The sequence below is a fragment of the Falco punctatus genome, assembly GCF_963210335.1.
Source record: "Falco punctatus genome assembly, chromosome: 1".
In the NCBI taxonomy this organism is placed as follows: domain Eukaryota; kingdom Metazoa; phylum Chordata; class Aves; order Falconiformes; family Falconidae; genus Falco; species Falco punctatus.
Window position 1 is genome coordinate 25,927,003 of NC_137580.1, and position 20,267 is coordinate 25,947,269.

Below are 20,267 nucleotides of genomic sequence, written 5' to 3' on the forward strand. Positions count from 1 at the left end.
ATCATTATGGCCAACAACTTTCAAATAGTAGAGAAGAGGCTTTTATCAAAGATTTCACAGAAATACAACACATGCTCACTCAGTAGAAAGCCAGTGAGCAGCACACTGATGCTGGTGCATGTGTGTATGGGTCTCAGAAAGCCAGAAGCTCTTTTAAGAGTGCAGTCCACAGTGTTGAAGCTGGTCTCTTCTTCCATTTATTGCATATCACTAATGAAAGAAAACTCCCCCAACAGACGGCTTATGTCACATGTAGCTCTCCTGTTACTTAACCTATTTCCTACAGTATCTGTGTTTCCCAACACAATGAGTTACAATCATGAGTCACATCCAGTGACTTTTTCTTCCAGGCTTTACTCACCACTTTGCAGCAGAGGGGCCAAAACCACCAGAGCAGACCAAGTGCCACCAACAGTAACAGCACAAGAACAGCAATAAGCGCTGCCACTCCACTAGACTGCAAAGAAAGCAGAAAGACAGTGTAAGTGGATGCTGCAAGTAACTGCTGCCTGGTTCTCCCGCTCACCCCAAAACAGCTTCCTACTGACCAATTCAAATCCCAAACAAATCGTTCCCACTCGTCAGTTCCTATTACTGTCGACAGAGAAATTCCTCACAGAGGATCAAGAAGGGTGTCTTAGCCAAATTCATATGTAGCACAAGTTCAGTGACACCATAAGCCTCCTCAGTTCCATGAGTTATGTAGAAGGTAAGCTAAGATGCTTCAACAGAAGCTCTGTATCACAATGAAGGATGTATCAACACTAAAAAGAGGGAGGAGATGGTAAGATGCTATTTGTGTTTCTCCTTCCCTAAATATTCTGGGGTCTGCAGGTCTCAGGTTTTCTAAGGGACTGAACACAGCATGCTGAACACAGCAGTATTGATGGACATACTAAACTGAAATTTACAAAACTTTGAAAACTACTTTTTTTTCTGTCTACCAGTAAACCTCAGTTTATTAAGTTATTCAGACATGGGTAACAGGCCAAACTTGCCCCAGTGCAAGCCAGGATTATTTCTGCTGAAGACAGTGCATTTATTTTGATGTAAACCTGGTATCTTTGAGATAAGAATGAGGTTCATCTTGAAGAAAATAACAGGTATGTTGACTGCTAAGAAATGAGCTGTTAGATGCAAACGGGGAAAGTCTCCCTCTAAGCCTGTGGATGAGGGCTGCCCTTCTCCTCCTGTGAGGACACAGGTAGGTGGGTGGAATTTTAAGGAATCTCTACTAACAATACATAAATAGGGCTTTTACAGTTATCACCCACACATCTGGGGCATTTGCGCATATACAGACTATAGCACACTAAATCCCTGTTGTAGTGCTATTTGAACCTGAAACCACCGTCCTACAAAATTCTGATCTAGTGTTACTGCCTCCAGAAATACTGCTTCTAACAAAGACATGGGCAGCCTCCTGCCACCTCAAACCCACATCCTGCAGGTGCTTTTTATTTTTACATTTGGTGTTCTCCACTGCTGTGTTGGTTTAGAACACCAGTGAGAAAAATGCAAGTGACCTTATGAAAATAGAAGGTATTCAGGCTTCAGCCAGGGAAAAAGGAAAGGAGGGACACCCAGGGAACCACTAAGACTAAAGTAGAGTGTAAGGAGTTCTGTCAAAGTGAGAAAAGTTGTACTGGAGGTACACCATTGCAAATGGAAGGTGAGACAGAGCTTTATTCCAAGTACACATAGGTACAGTGAGGCATTCACATTTACAAGAAACAGGCAAGATGCATGCCTTGATGCCCAGATGCAATGTGGGTTGGGGTTTTTTTGTTTTCACTGCAACAATGTGTGTTTGCTAGGGGAGGCTGTAACTTGTAACTCCAACCAACTAGCCATCAGCTGCTCAGCTATCAGAATTAGTGGAACAATTCTAGCAGTGACCCATTTCTTGCAGTTGCCCATCTGCTACTATGGAAACAGCAGCTCTCCTTGTATGAAGCGGTCTTTGCTGCAACATGTATGAAAGGGGGGGAAAAAAAGCGGGGGGGCGGGGGAGATGATCAGTAGTATGACAGTTCTTCCTGTCAGTGCACATCTGTACTCATGCTGTCTTCTGTTAGTGAAAATTTCTGACCACAGAGAAGCACTGTTAAGTGTGCAGCAGAGGGAAGACAGCCGTACCCGGCAATTTGGTGTGATTTGCTTTGCACTGATGCTTTGGTTTTACCTGTATGTGCAATCTTAGCAATTTTTAAGGGGGCATGGGGACAAACTTAACATGTGCGTTCTCTGAAAGCACTAAGATAAAAGAGAAAAGCAGTCTACTGTTAGTCTCCAGCATCCTCCTGTGACTGTACTGTCCTTACATTATCAGGCTGAGAGGCTGTTTCAGTGTGCTTTGGTGTAAGACTGAAATGCCTCCACATGATAAGGAGGCCCTTACACAGAGAAACACGATTTGGGTAGTGTTTCTTCAGCTCTTAAATTAATTCAGGTTTTCTTCCTGAAACTGAAGAGCTGAACTGAGATGACTCTGATGTCCACAGTTACCCAAGTATTTATTTTTTAAACTAATAGAATAAAAATGTATTTTTTTCTCTTTTAGGTTAATTACCTACAAGCGATAAAAATACTGTTGGAAAAATACATGCTGATGAGCAGAAGGTACTGTTCTGTATGCTTCTATGCCTGACAGGAAAGCTGCGCTGAAGTCACACTTTAAATGAGACAAATTTGCAGAAACATGGTATCCATGCACAGCATGTTTTCAAAAACTCCATCCCTACATAGTCGTCTTGTGTCTAACTGCAAAAATTTTAATTGTCCTGTCTATATAATACAGAAGACAGAAGAAAATAATGGAGAATGAGAATAATCTCAGAAATGAGATTAGACATTTTATATATTAAGTTAGAAAAGTCACTGGCTGCATAAGTATGTGGTTTATTCTAGAGGTTGTTTTTAACTCTTCTCTATAAGCCTATGATAAAAACATAGCAGGATGTTCATACTATCTTAATCCTAGGCTTAACTTACGTACTCCAGCCCGTGCTTTGACAAAGACTCTCTCCCCCCTAATTAACAGAGTTGAGAGCCTACACTCCTTATTCAGGCACCAACATCAGGTATCTAGTTACGTCACGTTAGTATCCTCCTGTAGAATTATGACCACCTTCCACACCCTGGCTGAAGTCCTATGGTTCTGCCTACTCAGCTTCAGCCTGCTCCCACTGATCCTACTCAGCAGAGCTGTGCTGGAATGGGATCCCAGGTGACTGTGTCACACACAGACACATTATATTTATAGTGAGCAAGTCTCTGGGTGGCATGGAAGCTTCCCAATATTTTGAAAGCCACAACTGCACACTGTGCTGAAGTAATTTGTTGTAATGTATTTAGCAGAATACAATTCACAAGCTATAGAATAACATAAACCCCACACAGACAAGGAACGCACTGCCACCGGTTGGATCTCAGGGGAGAGCTGGTTGAGGTAGCATGGGAGAGGAGCAGAATTCCGGGGCTTGCCCTCTACATACAGTTCTGCATGTAGTCTATACCAGCAGCTCCTGAAGCAGCTAGCAACACAGACGCAGCATGAATGAAAGGAGAAACCCCGATAACAGAGCCTGTGTCAGAAAGCAAAGATAAATCTCCAAGCCTGCCACACAAGTGATGGCTTTCATGTGTTATTAGGAAGTCTCAGATGATACATGCAGCAGTACTTCACTTATGTGGAGTACTGGGAAAAAAAAATCTTCCTAAAATAAAGCTGTTTGCCATTTTAATGGGAAGAATTAAGGGAATTGTCTTATATAACTGCAGAAAAAAATGTCTGCAGCCCCACACACACACTTTATCAGGGAATTTAAAACAGCTGAAAATTCTTTTGTTGACTGTAGTGGTGCTACAAAACAGATTTTAAGCGTGTCTCAAAATACAGAGAAAGGGACTTAGGACATATAGACATATGCATGTATGCACTGCCTATTAAGGAATCATGTATCATTAAATTATGTATATTCTGTATGCATCTACACTGGTGTATTTTTTAGTTAGGAGGATTGTGCATTCTAAACGCCTAATGGAACTTGCCACGTGTTGAGGTTCTCCACACTGAAAGGTGATGCAATGGTAAAACCAAAAGAGAAACTGGATTTCAGGATTTTACATTGAATTATGTGAGCCATTTACTTACACACTCTGAAGCGGTGATTGTTAGTGAGCTGGACATGAAAGACTGCCCTTCATTCAAACTCACCAAAACCTCCAGAGTTCTGGAAAGAAAGAGAAAAAAAAACCTAAAATCAGCAGCTGTAAAACAGTCAATAAAAGCATATACATGCTACAGAGGAACTTGTACATACAGGCTGTTAAACAGAGGAAAAGTTCCAAGAGAGGAAGATGGAAGTTGGAGCCTCTGAGCAGCACCAGACACCAGAAGTGATTTCAAGGAAATCACAAAACTGACGTTATTACTTTGTGTTATCATTTCTAGAAACCTCTGATGACTTTCAAGTGATGAAGATACTTGGCTGCTACAGGGTTGGACCTTGCGGCTTTCAGAAAGCAATTTCTGGTCATTTCAGACTGAGCTTTCTTCTCCTCAATTTATGTTCCTTCAAATAAACAATACAGTCTCCTGTGGATACTGTGTTGATTACTCTTCGGAAATAATTTACATCTTCTTGATAGAGAGCTAAGTAGAGAATATCCCTTCTCTGTTCCTTGTAGCATAAAATACTCCAAAAAGTTTTACATAAAATAAACTGAAGTTCAGCTGTAAAAATAACATTGTTTTGTCTGTTCCATAAACATCTCTTTAGTCATATGCAGACATTATGGATAAAAATGTCGGATAATTATAAATGGTCAAGACTTTCTATAAATAGTACATAAACACTGCATACAAATAGTATGTGGTTTACATTTTACAAATTAACCCTAGAAGAAAACAACACATGGTGAATGTTAAACATCAGAAGACTCTTCAGCTTCTCTGGCTTGGATTCCCAAGATTCAGACAGTTTATATTATGCATAGATGTAATTAAATAAAAATATAGATATCCATGAACTAAAATGAGTAATCACTTCTACTGTTCTTATATGTCATGAATTTTTATTCTGGCACAAATGCTTTAGTCAATATGGAGTTCAAAGCTATTTTAACTAATTTGGCTAATTTCTTTTCCAGTTTTCCAGTTAGTAAAAATGAAGGAAGTTGCTTCTGCTAAACTCATTTTTAAATGATCTGTGTTATGAATAATTGATCTAAACAGAAAGAATAACTCTAAATTTACTTCTAATTATTACTGGAATAAGTGAATCAGAACAGATAGAAATAAAAAATAAATTCAATTCCCTTTCAATGCACTAAATAAAGCAAACTATAACAAAACTTTTGTTAGTGATGAACTTTTTAAATGTGATTTTTTTTTTTTTTAAATTTTCAAAGTTTTGCTTTGCCACTTTACTGAGAAATACTGTGGGAAATTTCAGCACTACGGTTCTGCTCAAGTTTGACTAGAAAAGCAATCCTATGAACTGCAGTGCAAAAGGATATCATGCCATGCCTTTTCTTGATCAGAGATGGACTGAAGTACATGCTGTGTTGCTGAAACACAGCCCAAATCCTGACAAATGTCCCTGAAGAAGTTTGCATGTTTAAACTCTTAAACCTTTGGGGGATTTCTGCATCATAAATGCATCACATCGAGCATTTTTCTGTCTAAGTCACCTACAGCCCAGTTATATTAACATGACTCTTTCTGGTGTCCTGTGGTTGCATCCTTTTGCACCCTGGTCATACCACCGCATTAACTACGACTGCACAGGTGTAACTGAATCACAGAATCCTAGAATACCTTAAGTGGAAGGGAGTAACTGAATTCTGTCCATAAATACCAAAGAATCCATAGCACACAGAAGTATTTTTGGATGGCAACTTCTCAGTGAAGCACAAATTCAAAAAGGAAAGGTTAATCTCTTAAATGTTTCATTTTTCCCCATTAGCCTCATCCTTTTAAAGCACAACTTGGAGAAACACACCACAGGCTCTGCACAAAGTTTTGAACTTGGGTTACACCCAAGAATGGGCATTCACTGCAGTCATGTTTCCTGAACAAGACCTATTCAGCCCTTCTACTTTTTCTGAACTTGTCTAAGTAATGGGGGGTGCCTTTCTGCTTGTCGGTGCCATAATTGGAGTGTATTGCTTGGTTCAAAGCCTGCTAGCGTGGCAAAAAGCCTTCTAATTGCTCTAAATCCAGATATAGTACACCGAATAATATTGATTTTTAAATTAACCTATCATGATCTTCAAGAGCCTAGATTTCTGATCATATTTTAACTGTGTCTAAATACATTGTAGGTTTTCCTCAGCTCTTTTATCTTTGGTTTGAACCATATCTATAGTCTCTTGTTGGGCAAAACTCCCACTGAGATAAAACACAATTCTGCCTATGCACGAGTGAAGAATTGCTGGATTTGGCCAGTAACACTATGCCTGACTATGGCTGCTGCTAGCTACTAGGGTCAAATTTCCAAAATGCTTTCAGATGCTTGCTTTTTCCCCATTTCATTTATTTATTTATTTATTTAAAGCAAACTTAAGTCCTTGATTTCCTATGGGATTTTTTCTGCTATCCAATTAAACCCCTTTGCTGTCTGGCAATATCATCCTTCCTCCTGACCCATGTGTGTTCTTGTCAGTCAGGAATATTTCCTAACATCATTTCACAATGTTTTTTATACTCTGGCAGTTTGTTGATTTGCACGACTTATTACTACCAGTCCCAAGCCTACACGGTTGAAAAGGAAGATGCATTGGTGGCTGGCTACCACTGCCAGCATTAGCAAGCACTATCTGACATGACATATGCTCAGGCTCACATGTTTTTCAGCTGAGCAACTGGGAATCAAAAACCATTTGAAATACAAAGGAGAGGTAAAGTACTGCTGAGGCACATTCTCACCATGCTAGCAGTACCTCTAACTGCTACTCATGTTTAATTTCACTCTCCTGTATAAGAAAGCCAACACACAAAAACTGCTAAGTTCACTAGAATTATAAATTATTTCATACAGATCTTCATAAAAGTAGACTTCCACACACCCCTTAGAACTTCAGGAAATAAATTACTTCTTTACAATAACGCTTTCCATACTCACAGCATCCAGGCTGTCCCACACACCCGGACAGATTTGTCAGCAAGCATCTAGGTGTGCATCAGGGCTTATCCTGAAGGTGGACGTATTGAAGCTTGAAGCAAAAAACACCTTCTTTTCTTCTAGCTTCCCTGTGTCGTGCAGCAAACTGCATGTTTCTGCTGCAATACATATTCTTATCTTGAATTTTTATGGACAGTTCTCTCTTGCCTTTGTATGGAACACTTGGCATTTAGTCTTTTCTAGGAGTGTTCTGCAGCTACCACACTTAGCTATTTGCCACTGTGAGCTGGACACGTCTTGGCTGAAATACGCAAGGTTTGTCTAATTTAGCTATTAAGAAACTATGATATTTTTTAGATGATCTTTGCTACCAAACGGACTCAAAGACAATTGGACAGAACACTCCAGAAGAACATCTTAACCCATTCAAAAGAAAAGGATCGTTGCCCAGTTACCTTGTGAATCTTTAAACTTCCTTCAACTCACTAGGCTGTATGAAAACTTTTGCGTAATAGCTAAGATTTCTAAGTGGACTAGTGCCCATGTTTAGACCTTACTGTTTGCAGCACAGAGCTGGCCACTACTCGTGTCCACTGACAAGCTCTACTCAAACAGGGATTCCCCAATGGACTAAAAAGTGGTAACGTTACCACTACTGTCTTCTGCCAGAAAAGACACCTTTAAATTCCAGCCCCAAAAGAAAATGTTTGCTCGGCTGAGGTATTGTACAGGCCTGAGCACTGTGTTCTGGCCTCATTCACTTATCTAAATATTTTACCTGGGATTTGGGAGAAAACCAGCTAGTAGGGATGTCTGTAATCTGTTCTCTCATGTGACCTGCCTGAGTCCCAGAGGGGTGGTATGCTGAGCAAGCAGGGTCACCAGGACACAACTCCAGCACTTTAAGCTCTTTTTCTTAGCTTCGGAACACAGCCGCAACCAGGTACCGAGTAAAGGACAAATAACCAATTCCTGTTAAAGAGTACGTAAGTTGGTGGAAACAGGTCCTCAAAACCAGCACAAAAATCTCAGTCCAGGAAAAATGCCCAGGAGGAAACTTGTCATTAGCTGAACAAAAGCATACCACAAAGTCTGTGCAGTAACTAGAGGCAGTTACTACAGCGGGGAGCTTGCCTGTATTTTTGGGAGGTGCCACTGAGCAAGATCCTGTAGCCCTTTGGGTCTGAACTCTGCTGCCAGTGAGGTCTACACATCTGACACTCATTCACACAATGCCTCTGCACACTGTGCTAGCACTACAGGAGGCCCCAGAAAAGGGCATCGACCACACGTGTGTCTAAACGAGAACCGGCCCCACCACTCACCAACTCCCACAGACTACGGGAAGAGTGGCTTTTCAAGTCCCTGGTGCCATGTGCCACCTCACTACCGTCACACTTCACATTGTCCTGACCTTTAGCTGTCAGATGGTCTGACAAATATGCCAAGCAACAGGCTCACTGAACACATCAGCTATCAGCGCACCTACAATGCAGTAGGAACAACCAGTTTCCCTATCCACTTCCATCCTGATACACAGCTGCAGGGATGAGCCACTTGAGATTTTCATAGGAGTTGATCATACTCGCTCAGTTCTAGAAGCCACAGAGTGAACTCATACAGATAATTATCTCATCTTCAAAAGGATGAACCTGTCAACATACAAAATCACTTCTTTCCTGAAACTGTCATGTCCGTAGAGTGTAAGAAATATGGGGGTTTATTTCTTTAGCATCCACCTGTTTGATGGGCTATGTGTACTTCTGATTCATGTAAACACTACCCCTTCAGATTTGGAGTTCCAAAAACTAGGTGTCCTATTTCTCCTACTCACTCACTCACTCACAAACATCCAAGAGAAAGATGTACACATAAATCCACTAGTGTTTACTAGTAACTGTCCGCATGTGTGAGGCTTTTAGCTCAGTACTCAGCATAAACTGCAAATATTTTGAAAATAAAATGACGTTCTGCAGCAATTCTGGTTTGGGGGCACCTTAATTTCCCACTGGTGATTGTCAGTATTTTGCAAGTGTCAGGTTCCATCAGTAAAGCTCAAATCAGCTAAGAGCTGAACCAGCATATGTCACCAGATATGTCACCAGATAACATTTCTAAATCTTTGGGCCTCTGCTGATACTTTTTTTCTTTAGACTGGAAGAACACAATTTAAAGTGTTATGGACTGCAGTGATTTTTCGTGAGGGGCTCAGCTCAAGAGGGAAGACAGCAGCATGGATTTTACTCAGCTGATCGTTTAAGACCATGACTTCAGTCTGCCTGGTGAGAGCTATCGCCTCAACAATGTCTCCACAGGCACTAAATGCCTGGTTTTGTAAGTCTGTATGGCCAGATCTCCCAGCAATTATTTAGGTGATTTACACGATTACACCCATTGTATCTTAACTGTTTTCCAAAGACTCCAGGAAAATTGCCTTTCCTTCTGCTGAGGTATGCTGAGAGAGCAAGACAAGAGAAGAGAAGGTGTCAGTGTGTCCCCGGGCACAGAAAGAAAGACTGTGCTGGCATCCAGGCTGCCTTGGAACCCTCACTTGTGCCCTGTCTCCAGTGAATCTGGTCACACCAACCAGCACAGCTGTGCACCTGAGGGCTGACTGTCCCTGAAATAAAACAGACCCTTTGACGCAACCCTATTTTTGCAAGGAAAAGTTAGATTGATGCTAGTTTCATAGCAGCACATAACAAAACCAAGTGCTGAGTTCCTGAAAGCTGCAGCATATCTCCTTAGGTCAACCCTGAATAAAAACCACCAAGAATCAGGAAGTGTCAGTGTTGATGTTGCTGTAGCAACCCAGGAAGACATCCTCCATCACCCAGCTAATACCCCACCTCTGCTGTGTGACACATTCTGACTGGGTCTTGGTGTGCATCTGACCCCTGTGCACACAGGAAGGGGGTGCGGACCCACAGGGTAACAATCAGAGGTTCTAGTAACTGAGGCCCGCCCTCAGCATGCACAAATACCCAGGCCTTTGTGCACTTATACCCCAAAACACAAGGAGCTGACCAGCTTCCCTATGCCTAGTTTGATAAACAAGGCTGCAGAAACAAGCCTCAAGGGAAGGCGGGTGCAGCCCTCTGCACTGGTCTCAGAAATGCAGCAGTGCCCAAACTCTGCATCTTTTTAAGGCTTTTAGCCAGGATGCCCATTTCCTATCTTCTGATCACTTCTAAAACAGGCCTTGAGTCAAGTGGAATCAAAGAGAGGGCAAAGTTGAGTTAATAAGCATGTGTAATTAACATGCTATGCAGATACTCACAAACTACTGCTTTTTATGTACCACAGGTCTAATGTGCAATTTTCCAGTGGTCCATACTTTCAAAGCTATTTCGTTGTAATAGGAAAAAAACTGCGGGTTTTATTTACAGTTCATAGCCCCTGCTCAATGTGGAAGGGATTTCCCTCTCTTTTTGTCTGTGAACTATCATTTTTTGGTTGGGAATCAATCCTGGAAATTTTAGTCTGTGAACAGCTTTTTAAAAATGTCCTTATTTACAACCAAAGTTAACTAGAAGACTCTTGCAACTTTAAACTGTGTCAGTCATGGCCCAGTGGTCACTAAAATAAATAATTTACCAAAAAGTGTAACTTGAGATGACCCAACAATTGCAATTCTTTCTTTCTTTTATGTCCACTGCTGTTTTATTGTTACAGAAGAGAAGCATGGCCCACTGCCATATGTCACTACAGCTCTGGTCTAAAGAATTTCATACCCTGTGAAATACAGCTGACATTTCAATCCACAGTAACCTATTTGCAAAGTATTCATTTGCTCCTTACTTTACGAGTATCCAATAAAAGACTGCCATTTTATGACCCATTAAAAAAGATGAAAAAATTAAATAAAATTGTGAAAGACATTTGCTGGAAGTAATAAATAATTTACCTGCAATTTTCACGCACTGAAAATTAAACTGGCAACTGCTCAAAAAGTTACTAAAATTATGGTGACAAAGGTATTTTAGAATCAAGTGCCAGCATTAAAGTAGCTAAAATGCTGTACATAGTAGGAAGAAAAAGAACAGATCTATTTACGTAAAAGGGTGCTTTCCCTTGAAAATCTATGAACTAATATATATAGCTGTATTACAGTTAATATTGATAGGCCAGTAAGTGTGCGTGTGTGTATGTAGTCCAAATATATCCATACATACATATGTATCTGTGTGTGTGTTTACATACACACACACACAGATAGATAGATAGATAAAAATCACACACCAGAAAATCAGTATCAGTGTGGGAGAAGGTTCTGGTGGAACTACCAATTTAACTATAATTTTTTGCACGCCTATCACTTTACCCCCATGTAATTTCCATCCCCTACACAACATCCTGGCAGCAAAAAGGGGTGCCGCCACGACCATACTTTATTTTGATGGTCACCTGAAGGATGGGGAAACTGGAACACACTGTGACTGACAAAAGCATGTTCAAGTTTGTAACAAAGAAATACTCACCACTGTTCACAGCTGGAGCAAATACAAGGTGTCATTCAGTGCAAGTACTTTGTGTATAAGAGTTTGAAGGAAAAGCTCCGTTGCCAAAAAATACCGATCTCACCTCAGGAAGAAGACTGAAATTTTTAGTGCCAGGTGAGCCAGTCTTTGTCATGTCACCCCTCATTTTCTGCCCAAAGGTTGAAAAGCAAGCATAGTGACATACACAGGGAGACAACTAAGTCAGACAGGGTATGTGAGACAGCCATAGGACCCTGCGCAACAGATGATGGTGTCTCAGTGGGGTCAGCTCCAATCTCACTGTACAGACACAGGGTCTCATTTGACCAACTTGAGCTTGAAATCGTTGGCCATTATTCACTGGGGATACAACTGGTATTTACCCACACGTTCTCACCAACCAAAGCACAGAGTATCCTTTTTCGGGTTCTCAGTTAACACTCCAGGACCACAGATCTGATTCTCTGTGTCTACGGACAGATCCCTGCAGCCATGGAGGAAGGTCCAGTTTTGTTGCTCTTCCCAGATCAAAAGCCCCAGCTGCACAAGGACACAGCCGGCTCCCTTGGAACAGGGTTACAAACCTTGCCTGCCAAACATTCAGTGCAGTTTCACTATGCCAAGGGTCATCTACGCCTGGGGAGCATAGGAAACCATTTACTCGAGTCAATGTAAATTGTAGCGGGGACAGTTAATCTGCAGTTATGATGAATGGTCAGAGTTGTTTTCCTCCTACCAACTACGCAGGCATAAAAGGAATATCTAATTATTTTCCCAAGGATAGCAAGACCACACTGTGCAAATCATTAAGATGTTTTGAAGGTCTGGTAAAGAATTGACACAAACTCTTACCCCACCCCTCCCTGCCACCATTCTTGCTGTATCTTAGCATGGACATAAATTCAAGTTATAGTTCTCTTACCCTCTTGTTACCCCAGAAGAACCTAGCTCTCTCAGCAGAGTGTTCAACATACTGTCTGTTTGGGTTTGGCTTTCCACCGGAAATGGACAGAAGTACCAAGTCCTAAGAATTTCACTGCTGGGAAGTGCTAGTGAGTTTGAAAGAACTGGAAGCCAGCAATGAATTAGCTCTACTCTCATGGAATCATGGGAACCTGCAGTAACAGGGTATGAAATGTCATTATTATGTTAAATTAGTCTATTAATTCAGCTCAGGATACTATGTCCACTGCATAATATTAAGCACTTAGTTCTGCTCACGCACTTTTTCTTAATGCTCTGGGAACACTGTGTGCCCTATTGAGGAACGTGAAGGACTGCATTAGAAATTACTACTGATCTTAACATCAGATCCATATGTCTTAGGAGCCAGTTAGCCTATACAATTCATTGAGGATGTTTCCATCTGTGAATAGTTCCCATTATAATCTAATTGTGTCAAACTAAATGTATTTCTAAAATATTTTCAGAAGTTAATATTTATAACAGACATTAAGCCTAATCCAGCCATAATTCTGGTTTCTCCCTAGCTGTTGTGGAGGGGGGAGATTGTACCACGTAAGTAAGCAGCGATTGGTAACCACACTCCTCTTTTTTATTGTTGTTGGAACAAAATGCTTGCGGGGGGTGGGGGGGGGGGGGTGTGGCACCGGGAAGCTGAAGTGCTGGTGCTGAAAATAAATGCTAAGTCTCACTGACTTTGCAAAGAAAGGAATTAGTGCAGGTGGGAGAGGATCCAATTCATGACAACTGTCTTTAGCCAGTGCTACTGGGGAAGAAGAGCTATCTACACTGAAGAATAAAGTTAATATCAAACCAACGAGTGTGATGAGCAATGAGTACATATCTGATGAAGTATTCCAGCCACCTGAGCACAGGGGCTCTGGAATGAGAATAACAGGTGAAAACAACTCAATTTGGAGATGGCACTCTACCAATTTGTGAGCACAGGGAACTCACACGGCTGACATGGGCAGCAGGAAGTTAGAAGGGAGCAAGTATTCCCCCCCCTTTTTTTTTTTTTTTGGTGTTGGCTATCATGTCCCCTGTGTTTGAAAGCTGCTCAGCTGATGTGTGCAGGGAAGACAGAAAGGCTTTAGGAAGGCTGACAAGCCAAAGGAAGCCCAGTGTTTGTCCTGGTGGCTGGTACCTCCTTTGGCAATAGCAGACTGCCTGTCCTCCTTCATTGAGTGCTGTATAACTGGTTACTGAGAGGCAGCTAGTCACGTGGGTTTATTGTGCTTTTGTCTTTTTATAGTAATGACTGGCATTATCTGGAACTCAAAGTATCTTAGTCAATAAGCTACCTCTTCGCTGAGAAATCCTATTGAATCCTAATTCAAATTGCTCCCCTTTGCTCTGGACAGGGCGTTCCTCAAGCAGTATGTAGTTGCAATGTAGTTTATAGGCTGAGGATGTCTTTGAAAATGGGTCCTTAAACCCACACTTGAACATTTAAACAAGCTGCCTAACTCAAAGTGGCTAAGTACTCATCACATGACTCGTGCCCCTTATATTAACGAGTAATGTAGTTCTGTGGCCAAATTAACCTCTTGCTTCAATTGTCACAAAGGTTGTGAAAAGGCTATTTAGTTAACAATACCACAAAAAGAAGGTAAATGTAACTACTTATCTGGAAAGAGAACAGAAAACGCTCAATATGCACCATGAAATACTAATCCTTTCTTAGCCTGCATGCAACCCCCCCTTCTTCTGCACTTCTTCCCTGCACTTGCAACATGATTCCCAAAATGTTACCTTTCTCAACCAAGGAGGAAAATAATAATAGTAACACTGATTCCACCCTAGCCATAGAAAACAACAGTAATTATCGCCTTTATGTGGTTTTCGGTTACTCATTTCCATGTCACAAGAAAATTAAGTTACAACTTTTCTCAATACTCCTTCAGGCAGACAAATGAACATCCTACTCAAATTAATGAACCTGACAAAGTTATGGACTTGTCTGAATAAATAGGTCACCTCACATGTTTATCTACAAGCTCAGGAAATCACATCATTTGCATATTTGAGTATTTGCACGTAGCTTATGTGGGAGATATAACTGACTTGTGAAAAGCATCATTTGAATATGTGTTTAGACTTATTTTGTGATAAGACCTTTGGAATTTCTTAGCTTATCTACTTCGTAGGCTTCTTCCATCTGGTAAAAGGAATGCAGAAAGACAAAGGCTAATTTTAACTTACAATTGTTACTGAGTTACTAAACAATACAGTATTGAAAGATTGCAATGTAGGATGAGCATGGCAGAGATTTTCAGTTCTTAAATATGCGCGCTGTAGGCAGTGCCACTGTTAGATGGAAACGGTGTGTGAGAGGTATTACAGTGGCTGTGGTGGTCTGTTACAACAACACTGAGCTAATAAGATGTGAAAACTGGTGCTGGGTTAGGTCTGAATATTAGCTTATTGCCTGCCTGGGTGTTTTTTTTAATGACTGCAGCCTTGGAAGAAAGTACAACTGTGTAATCTTAACAATCAGTTAGCAACACTTTTTGTGTGGGAATATAAATCTGCTTATCATTCATGCCCAGCCCCCCTCCTTGCACACATTTCTAAAGGCATTCATATGCCTCCTTTGAGAGAATTAATGACACTGTATCAGCTCTCTTTCTATTTAGATATTTATTTCATATTTGCTTGAAGAATCAGGCCAATGTTTTTGAAAGCACATTTAACTATACCATATGCCTACTTAAATCATCCCTATCAAACAAGTTGTAGGATGATGCTCTGGTTCATTCTGTTCTGTTTTCCCTTCCTTCACAATGTGTTTATGTGTATTTATCCAATTTGTTCTGTTCCTCTTGCCAAATTGCAGGTTTGAGATCTCAACTATGCAGGGGCAGCTGTGCTATTGTTGATGCCTTACAAAACAAAGGTCACAGACTGAGCCTGTATCACTAGAACTAATGACAGCTGCATGTTAACCATTATAGCATAGACACAAAATCATCAGGGTTCACAGACCCTCAGAAGTAGGAATAAATCTTACCTTGCCCTTTGGTAAGCAAGAACTCAAGTCTCATTTTTACCCAGTAATTTCTGTGCAAATTAGCCTCTTGCAAAATATCCTGCTATTTATTTAATTTATTGACATAAGTCCTCCCTCGGCTGGGGGGAGGGTGGGGGTGGTGTGTGGACACAACCAACTTTAAACAGCCCCATCACAAAAAGCCAAAATGTGAAAAACAAAATGACAGCTGAGTTGGAAGTGATGGTCTCTTCTGCATATAACTGATCTTGGTTTTTCTCACTTTTGAAATTTGTAAGAATTACCAGCTGTTCCAGCCTAGGAAGCTAACTGACCACATAAAAAAGTCCACTACCACAAGATGACATTTCCTCCAAAATAAAGTTGTCTCCAAACCTAACCCAGCAACTCCACGTAATGAAACAACAGGGCGGGACTATTTCAAATGCCCTTTGTTTGGTAGGAAAGATCAATGTGCAAGGCTTGTGAATTCAAAACTATTTGCCCCTTGGGTGGCCTGACACATTATTCCTTCTCCTGCTGCCTTTCAGACCAGAAGCCAAGAGTCCAAAGTTATCTAAAGGGCTGTTTCTTACAGCTACATGTAGCTTTTGAAATACCAAAGAGGGAATGTTAGAGCTGGAGCAGACAAATGAGATGGGGCACATGTCCATAGACACAGCTCTGAGATTATACAGCTGGCTTTGAGGCTGTCTGTCTAAGGCCACTTCACTAGCGTGCTGTTAATTATTTAAAAGAGAGCACTGGGGAAACTACCATCACATCTGTCACCCACACGTAGGCAGAACCCTCACTCATTGCAAGACCAGATGTGTTTATTCGAAACATGTACTAACTAGCTACTTAATGGGTTAGAATTATTAGCCAGAAGGTAATTACGCAAACATATTAAACATCAGTCACCTTACAAAGCACCACTACTTTTAACACTGCTTTTACTTCTTCAGAGCCATTATCAACCACAGAAAAAAGCAGGGAAAAAGTAAAGATCCCATAAAGGAGTTGCAGTAATAAATACATTTATGAAATCTGATCACCTTGTACTAATGAAAACTGCAATGCTCCAGGTAATTGCCTTAACAACGTGCCTCTTAAGACTGTAAGTATGCTAGCACATGGGAGGAAGCAGTGAGGCTTGTTTAAGGACCTACAGGTGTTGGAGGAGGAAAGGGAACAAACAGTAGAAAAAGTTTTTTTTGAAAAAGGATGGCTTCACTGCTTCTGCATGTACTGTACACATCCCTGAAGATGCAAGGCTTGCATGGCATTCTGCCTGCATAATGAACTAGAGAACACTGCTGGCCAATGTAACATGGTCTTGTTCCCCAAGAGGTGAAATACGAAAGTAATTTTTAAGTTTCTGGCTCCGTTTATGTCACAAGAAGCAGTGGATGGCATAAAGGCATAATATGTTCTATCTTTGGGCTAGCTGGGGCAGGGGGGGAATAGTTAGCATCCTTTGTTAGAAGCCTGCCATGACAACCATTTTGTAGAACACCTTTCAGCTGCTCTCATTCAAGAGCAGCTGTCTAGAAACCAAATGAGGTAATTTGCAGGATGGAGCCCACAACCCATTCATCTTCACTGTGTCTGCTTTCATGTGTTCACACTCTTCCTCTTAAATCTAGTGCTGGTATTAATAAAAATGACACTTCAAGACTGGAAAGCAAGACTCAAAAGTACCACTGTTCCACTGTCATGGAAACATCTTTCACTCAAAGCACCTAGAATTAAATATGAAGCACGTGCTTCCTCTTTATATCAGGAGATTGTTTCCCAGGAAGGCGGAAACCCAGGGCAGGAATGCCAGTGACAGCTTGGGCGTGAATTTCTAGGCATTGAGCTAGCTTTAGTTCTCACCTGCATAGCTGCTGTGAAAAATGTTTGAGGCCTCTAAAGCAGCAAGCAGGAACTTTTTGGTGCATCCTGTAAACTGCCATAAGTTTTAAATGGACTCCCACAGTACTGTGTAACTTTGAACTGCTTTTATGGTAATTTGTCAGAAACCCATAGGAAGAAATGCACCGGGCCATCACGTTTACCTCTCCAATTGCGCAGAGCTACAAGCTCTTCCAGAAGACATAACCTTGCCTTCCCTTAAGCCCCTATTGAGAGATGTTCTTAAAGTCATGTTTATATTGAAGCTTGTGGTTGATTCCTATTGTCCTCAGCCCTGTATGTGATTCCACAGCAAAAAGCAGAATAGCTAATTCTGCCCTAAATCTGTACTTCAGAGATTAAGATCGCACCATCAAAATTTTGGCCAGAGAATGAGAAAACTCTTGCCTGCATTCCAGCTATCACAGGCTATACAAAATGGTATAAAAAAAAGAAGAGAAATGGAGCTTCTTTTAGCTCTAGCTCAAACAAAAATAGACAGAGGGCAGGCAATGCAAACTGTCAAATGTAAACAGCCAGACAGCATTACTGAACATTACAGGACGGACTTCCTGCTGTGGAAAAAACAACTGATACTCTATAAAAGTGAAACATAACCCCCCCAAAAAAGTTTTATTTTCATATGTAGAGAAGTTGAGAAACTTCTTAAAAGGATGACACATGGATGCAATAGGTGGTTAAGCTAGCTCCTGAAATAGGCTACAGAAAGGCTAAAGGTACTACAAAAATTAAGGAGATGGTTACTTCTTTCTTCTCTCATCTTTCCTTTCCAAAGGCCTAAGGGACAATATCCAAATTACAAAGACAGGATCCAAAGAAAATTGGCGGTAAACCAGAAACAAACAAATAAAAAAATAAATATCTAAAGACCTGAGAAGTGACAGTGCAGAAACCACACGATGTGTTCATGTTTCTGAACTCCCTCTGAGCTGCCATCCCTTTCACAAATGAGTGCAAAACAAGCAAAGCAGCTGTTGTCAACAGGAAGAACAAAGACTTGAATGACACAGGCTCCTCCTGTGAGAAATCTGGTTAATAGCCAAATAAAAGCATGTCTCAAGGTAACATTTGCAGCTCAGAAATACAAAGCAAGCAACGTGCTTGCTCCTAGAGATTGTTTCCCACTATGTTTTCTTTCTAGGACAGAGGTTCTTACTTTTTCTTACAGTTGTAAGAGTCTGAGGTATTTATTCTCCAATTACATTCAGACACAGATTAAGATTTGCTCAATAAGGTTAATTTTTCCCTCAGTAACTCCTTACTGAAATGTCTGGATAGGAGGTACATTCAAAGTTACCTCTAAACTTGGCAACTTGTGCTGTTGCCAAAAGCAGTTACTACTACTACTACATTAAAAAAAAATATCTGATGATCGCTAACAGATTATCATGCATTGCTGTGTGCTTTGTTTCAAGTGAACTGCACACTGTAGACTAAACTTAGGTCTGCTGCTTTGAAACTGGAGGCAACTAAGAATTTGGGAATATAAGCATAGTAATTTTCCTTCCTACCACACAAAAAAATAATTCCTATTTAATCTTTGCTCTTTAAGTGCCACCAGCTGTTCATGTTGGACAGGATGTAGGAAGGGATATATGCAAGCTGAAACCAACATGATTTGAATAGAGGGCAAATAAGGTCATTAAACACAGTAGTGCAGACTGTACCATCTCTGCATGTGATCTGATCATAAATTCAATGTAACTGCAAGTAAGGTTTCACTCGCGCTCAGGTTTATGTACGGATTTATCTTTTTTGGCTCTGTTGTTCCTTAAGCTTACAAACCCAAGGAGAAAGATACTGCCCACTTCTCTCAAGGCTGCCCCTTAGACAGACAGAGGCGAGTGCCATTCACGGCAACAGTGTCAAAACATCACTCAACTGAGAGATGGAAATCATGTGATACCTAACAAAAGCAGTGATCCCACTTGTTTGTCCTTCCATTGGTGTTTTGAAACACATAACCAAATTTTTGCACATGTGCTCAGACACACTTAAGTCTATCTGTGTCAAGTTATAAGTTCATATATGTTGCTGGACTGAGGGGTAATTGCTCACTTCATATTACAAGCTAATCTTAGAGTAAACACTGTATGAATTTAAGTGCAGGATGCATAAAGGTGGAAGCTGGCCAGTAACACTGCAGCAGCATTAAAAAATAAACTTCTGTAGTTCTCTGAACTATTTTAAGAACAATGATATTCTCTCAGTCTGTTGGTTCATTTTGAATAATTCACTGCCTAGCCTAGACCTAACCTTTCTTGCTTTGCTTAGATGAGATTCTGCACAAGATCAAATGGGATTTTTTCAGCACGCACCAACGAATCCAAAATCTCTTACTGTAATACTCCAGTGAGAAACCAGAGTTCAAACAAACTGAGATAGTTAAGTAGCAGACATGTAAATATCCACTACAAATATTTCAGTAAAATATTGTATTGCTGTGCTAATTTAAACTTTTATTGTCATCCACTCATCTAAAAACACAAGAGAATTTGTAAATGTTCAGGAAGAGAAATGTATATTGTTCTGATAGCCTTTCCCCTGCAGGCAGAGGGGATTTTACCACTGGCTTAGAGGAACAGAAACCATCTGTTTGTGAAGTCAAGCCTACAGATACATTGTCTGAATGCGTTCTCAAAGAACCTGGAACAAAATGAAAAGAACAAAAGCAAAGGCAGCAGAAGAACATAGACTTCCAAAAATATACCAGTTTTTCCTGTACCGGTCTTCCAAAGCAACAAGGGCTCTGTTTTCTTTTCAAAGTAACAATGACTACAG

The 20,267-nt window shown here is 40.7% G+C and overlaps 1 protein-coding gene across 1 annotated transcript in view; it reads right to left on the minus strand.

Moving 5' to 3' along the window:
* ANTXR2 (ANTXR cell adhesion molecule 2) overlaps positions 1 to 20,267 on the minus strand; it is a 120,469-nt gene that overhangs the window by 59,333 nt on the left and 40,869 nt on the right. The window contains exons 11-12 of the mRNA XM_080409181.1: positions 4,157 to 4,235; positions 362 to 457 (exon numbers count right to left, since the gene is read on the minus strand). Of these exons, the coding sequence (XP_080265307.1) occupies positions 362 to 457; positions 4,157 to 4,235 (175 nt within the window). The remainder of the gene's footprint in view (positions 1 to 361; positions 458 to 4,156; positions 4,236 to 20,267) is intronic.